General features: G+C 40.9%; 1 protein-coding gene across 1 annotated transcript in view; it reads right to left on the bottom strand.

Moving 5' to 3' along the window:
• Positions 1–2368: 2368 nt before the first annotated feature.
• The window catches only part of LOC146784279 (uncharacterized), a 203977-nt gene continuing 200345 nt past the window's right edge, over positions 2369–6000 (bottom strand). The window contains exons 25-26 of the mRNA XM_085635303.1: positions 3183–3234; positions 2369–2564 (exon numbers count right to left, since the gene is read on the bottom strand). Of these exons, the coding sequence (XP_085491429.1) occupies positions 2497–2564; positions 3183–3234 (120 nt within the window). The 3' untranslated portion in view covers positions 2369–2496. The remainder of the gene's footprint in view (positions 2565–3182; positions 3235–6000) is intronic.

Below are 6000 nucleotides of genomic sequence, written 5' to 3'. Positions count from 1 at the left end.
CTTCAATCTGGCTTCAGGAAAGTCTGCAGCACCGAAACGGCAATGCTCAATGTCATAGATGACATCCATCAATCCCTTGATAATGGCGAGACCTGCCTTCTTATCCATCTTGATCTCTCCGCAGCGTTCAATACAGTCAACCATTCAGCCCTACTTAATGTACTTAGGACCCGTTTCGGCCTTAATGATACCGCCTACAAATGGTTCATCTCTTACCTACAACACCAAACTCAGCAAATCAAAATTGTCTCTCAAACTCCACTCCCGTCTCCTGTGGAGTCCCCCAAGGATCTATTCTCTCTCCCTCCCTCTTTAACCTCTTTATGGAACCTCTCACCCTCATTTTTAAACAAGCAGGCATCAATTACCACCTCTACGCCGATGACACCCAAATCTATTACAAGATTAAAACTCATGCTGACATCTTACACCTGAACAACACCCTTACCAAGATCCAAACCTGGTTCCATTCAAATCATCTCAAACTTAATCCTAATAAGACCAAAATCATTCTCTTCTCCCCTAAAAATAATCCTCTCCCCGTTCAATCATGGATTTCTGACCTTAATGCACTCAACTGCTCATTCACCCTGTCCAACTCCGTCAAATCTCTTGACATTTCTATCAACAACACCCTAACCCTTAACGTTCACATCAAAAACTCTGCCAAAGGAGCCCTCTTCACTCTCCGTCACCTCAAGAAAATCAAACCATTCATACCCACCGATGATTGTAAACTTGTAGTTCAGTCACTTGTTATTTCACGTATTGATTATGTTAACGCCATTCTCAACGGAATCCCCAAGGTCCACCTTGCTCCAATCAAAGCTGTGCTCACCCTTGCAGCCAGGCTCATCACAGACTGCAAACGCTTTGCTCATATCTCCCCAGCTCTCAAATCTCTTAAATGGCTCCCTATCGAAGGCACATCTGCTTACAAAACTGCCTGCATTACTCATAAAGCCCTCCACCAAAACACTCCGCAGTACCTCTCCAAGAAACTCCTCATTGCTGGCACCACTCGACCTTTGAGAAGCACCAACAGCCTCCTCCTAATCCCACCTCTGAATAAAAAGAAAGCCACACAATCTCGCTCCTACTCTGGCAATGCCCCTACTATCTGGAATGCCCTCCCCAAAAACCTGAGCTGTAATCCCTCATATTCCAGTTTCAAAAAAGACCTCAAAACCCACCTCCTCAATTACTATTGGGGATCCTAACCTGTGCCCTACTCCTGATCTCTTATCACTATACTATATTTGTTCAGTAATATATGTCCTTCTTCCTGTACTCCATTCTACCCAATTACTTGAAATGTATAGCTCCAGCTCCTGTTCATCTATCTTGATTTGTATAATGCTCATGTTGTTTTTAATTTGTATATTTCACATTGTTGTTTCATTACCTTTTATATGCTTTTATACCATGTTTGCCTTATACTATCCTAATCATGTAAAGCTCTCTGATACCTCTGGGTCTAGCCAGCGCTATATAAAAAGTTTAAAATAAAAAATAAAAAATAACCCATCAAGTGACATAATTTGTATGTTAACGTATTTGTATTGTTACAAAATAGCGATTATTTTTACGAGTAACTTTGATTTTTATCATATATTATTTTGTTTTCATAAAATTCCAAATCATACATTTTTGTGATTCTGTATGGAACATTAAGGGCAATTCACAATTTGCTGCGATCTTTAATTTTGAACTGTGTTCAGTACGATTTGCTTTGGGGTGAATTGAATTCTCCTACCCACATGTCAGGGATACATTTTGTCATCTTTATTTAATTAAGAACACGAGAGGATAATTTCTGTGGTTTTCAGCATGTTGTAATTAATTTACACTTCAGCACTATGTCAAATATTTTATGTGTAAATGGTAGGATAAAGGGGGATATTTAGCGCTTTTTCTAAATATCGATAGCATGTTGGTAATGATTTTAAAATGCAAAGACATGGCCATTTATATAGATATTTCAGTAAAATGTGGCTAACTAATTAGCATTTCAGGAGGATGTGGGTAACTCTATTACATTTCTAGAGATTTTTGAGTCAATGTCTAAATGTTTATGGAAAAAATAGTGTCATTTATTTACCCCTTAGATGTGACTATTTGTGTTTCATTTTTGTAGTATGGGGTGATTTTTGAGTAATTGAAGAGCATACTGGATCATTTTTTACCACTGTGAGAAATCTGTGGTCAATATCAACATTCGAGAAGTGTTCAAGGAGACCTGGCTATTGTATCATTTAAAGAGCTGTCAAAATAGAACTTCTTAGTCCCATTAACTGATGTGCATGATGTGCACCACCGGTACCCTCCTCACACGGACTACATCGAATAACAGGAACCACAATACAGGTGGTCAAGAAGAAACTTTATTCCTCTCCATTGTAAAAGCATCAGCAGCATTGCAGGTGACAACATGTGAGGCCCCTTGCGAAGCTTGAGCGCAGCCATTCATGAAGCTCATGGCAGAGCCTGTAGACCTCAGGCATTGACCATTACTAGCTGAGTGGAAGGCGTATCTTCCAGGTCTTTACGCCGTGAGGCAGCACCTATTGACACATGGAAAAAAGATAGTCATCAGTAAGGGTCAGGTTTGCTATATCAAGGCCTATAATGTAACATGTCATCAGGGCATTTAGTTCCATATCAAGTTTCCTATCTTTATCTCACTGTAACTGAGAACTCTGGTTCAGTTGAGGTGAAATTAGACTACAATTTTGAAAGTCAAACCCATGCAAACTAGGGCTGCCTAATCTCCTCTAGCTTTTCTATTAACACCACCAAACATCTGCATGAACTTCACATATTCACTTTTCCCCAATAATGATCATACATAACACCTATTACTTTAATCTACTATAAAGGAACTGGAGTGAGTGCATGGAATGGTTTGCTTGAGTGCAGAAGAATTATCCCAATATCCAAGAACCCCTGGATTAACTACTAAACCTTGGGTTCTGGAGCAGTATGCTGCCGACCTGGCATTAAGTGCTTAACGCCTCATCAGGGGTAGAGATGTATGAATGCAGATACAATACAATTAAGAATCCCACCTTTTACTTCATCATTTATATACCGCGGTAGCCTAGAAGGAGTGCTGTTTGCTAGCTTCGAATAAGCAATAAATTGAAGAGTGTATGTACATGTTTACGGCTTGTATTACTTACGTTTCACACCAAACTGTGGCATCGGGATTCCAGCCTCACATGCACGAACCTCCTGTAAAAGCAAAAATTAGGCCATCAGCTTGGCAAGTGCACTCCCTCACTAGAAGCCAATGAGGGCAATAGAGCCTTGGTGGATGGGGGAGTTAGACGAGAGGGTGGCTCAATTCTGATTTTGTTCACAGCCTTTCAAATATGAAATGGAGAACTAGTAGAATGACATATTGTGGTACTCAAGGGAAAGAACACCCCTGGCTGCAATCCATCAAAGACCATAACCTCTTTACCCCAACAATATATTTGTATTAAATGTGATTTGCCCATATAGAATGGTCACTACTATCATATATAAGGTAGCTTCTGCCCATTTTACTTTAAGTTGCTTTTTACAAAGTAATTGCTCTCATTATTTTGCAACTTTGGTGCAATGCATCTAAAGGGTTGTGCTATGGTATAATTTAATAGCTTGTAAAGCAATCCTGACGCTGCCTCCAAGTCCAAGGAGAATTGTGGCTGTCGCATGAATGGGAGTGAGGTGGGCTGGACAGGATGGACACAGGCAAGGTAATGATCAGGAGAGCAGGAGTGAGAGCTGAACCATGTTAACAGAATGATCTTCAACAAAGCGTTCACACCTCGCCCGCCACATAATTGCCAACCCTACCACTAAAGGTGGTAGGTTACCTATCTCAATTCGAGATATCTTGTGAGAACAATTCAATGAAAGCTTTGTAGGAGAAAGACTCTGCAAAGTGAGACTAGTTGTATGTTGATAGCCTTCATCCAGGCATTGAGTTGAGGGCTGAATGTAAGTTTTAAGCCAAATATGATCTCCATGATTTTAGCTTTGAGTAGTGGAGGGAGCAGGTCCTAGATCAGTGATGGAGAACAACACCTAGGCCTCTGTGAGTCTGGGGTAGATTACCCTGTAGTTCCTATCGGATCTACACATTATGCCAGCGCTGCCCCCTACCTTGCAACCTTCTATTTAGAAATGCCTATTTAATGCGCGTGTCCCCCTGCTGTGGACAGCATCTCCATGTCTATATGGGAGGCATGCAGATGACAGGTGAGCTCTGCTGAAGGAAGATTGTGCAATTGGGTCAAACATAGAGGAGTGCTACACTCAAATGATGGAACCATTCATGAATAAGCACCTTTTTACTATGGATCTTACGCTGCATATATCCATTCCTCAAATAAAGCACATTTAAAGGGGAGTTAAGTTCAGCTGATTGGTCAACAGTGGCTACTCCTCAAAAAAGTAAAAAGGGAGGTAATTTAAATATTAAGGCATGTGCTCACTCTCAGCTTTCATCATGGATGTAGCCACTTAACCTTAACTCCCACCCATATTGTCTTGTGCTTAAAACATTCAATTAGATCTTGAACATAAAATGTGCCCATTGCCAATTTGTACATTATTGCTATTAATGACAACAACAACAAATTGCATTGAGAGTATGTTTGAAAAAGTTGCATTCCAGAGGTACAATAAATTATCTATTAAATTATCTGTGATGAAATAAAAACCAATCATTCCAATACAGCAACACCCCCCCAAAAAAACCACAGAGAAATAACATCAAAATTCCTAATTCACTGCATCTTCAGGTAATGTTTGGGGTTACGTTTACTTCCAAATTTTAGTTGACGATCTTTATTACACCCAGCCCAAACTCAAGTGCAACAACAGAGGCTACCCGTTTTGCTACCAAGAGCCTTATCAAAACAGTGGACCCCACAGAGTTCTTAATAGCAGAGTGGGCGTATCTTTTCAATGGCGGGCGATAACAATCCTAGCCATATTCCTCTCCTAGCCACAAAGATCAAAGGATTCATTTCTCCTTTAATCCCCAACATAATCGTGATCTTGTCTAGTTATAGATTCTTCTCTATACTATTGCAGTGTTGGGATAGGCTTAGGGGAGGGGAGGGAGGCTGCCTGCGACCGCTTCCTGCAAGATTGACGCGACGCTGGACCAGAACGCCGAAGGTAAGTTGTTTATTAATTTATGTAAAATTAACCCACACCCCACGTGTGACCCCCCGCACTCCTCACCCGCGAGTCATGCCGACTGTGACTGCTTTGGAATGTTCCTATAAATTTGCCTGTCTTTGTTGGGCAAGGGTAATCATAATGCCTCTTGTTTATAGAAACGTTTATGTTTCTGTTTGTTGTTGTCATACCATTATGTCTTATAAAGCTTGCTAGACTTACATAGTGGACCAAAAAATGATCTACAATAGGGGCGTGACCAGCAGCCTCTTGGAGCCATCAACCAGTCAACCCGAAGAGCCATAGATGTCAGTTGCTGGGCAATCAGGAGCAGGGCCGGATCAAGCATGCAATCATCTCCTCTTCCCATGCCACCCTTTTACCCATCCAACTTAAACTGCATACCACCCTGTGGTGATTAGGTGGTGTTGGGAATAGGTTGTGATTAGAATGTTTCCGGATGTCCTAGAGAAATAAGGATTTAGAATGCTTTTTTTTACAAGGGGGCTTATTTACAAGCCCCTTACGCTGCCGTTGTGTCACTTTTAATATGGTAAAAAGGGGAAACAACCTTTACAACGCAATCATTGCATCCCACTACCTTTACAACACAGTCTTTACAACGCAACATCCTTTACATCGCATGCCAGTACAACGCAGCCATTACATTGCATGTCACTACAATGCATGTCATTACAACGCATGTTACTACAACACATGCCCTTACAACGCAATATAAGGAAAGTAATGGGAAATAGTAATTTTTGTCCCTACACTATCCAACACTTACCCTACTATTACACTCACTGGAGTGGGAATAAT

This window comes from Triturus cristatus, chromosome 11 (assembly GCF_964204655.1).
Source record: "Triturus cristatus chromosome 11, aTriCri1.1, whole genome shotgun sequence".
Classification (NCBI taxonomy): Eukaryota; Metazoa; Chordata; class Amphibia; order Caudata; family Salamandridae; genus Triturus; species Triturus cristatus.
The sequence above is the reverse complement of the archived record's forward strand: the minus strand, read 5'-3'. Positions and strand labels throughout refer to the sequence as shown.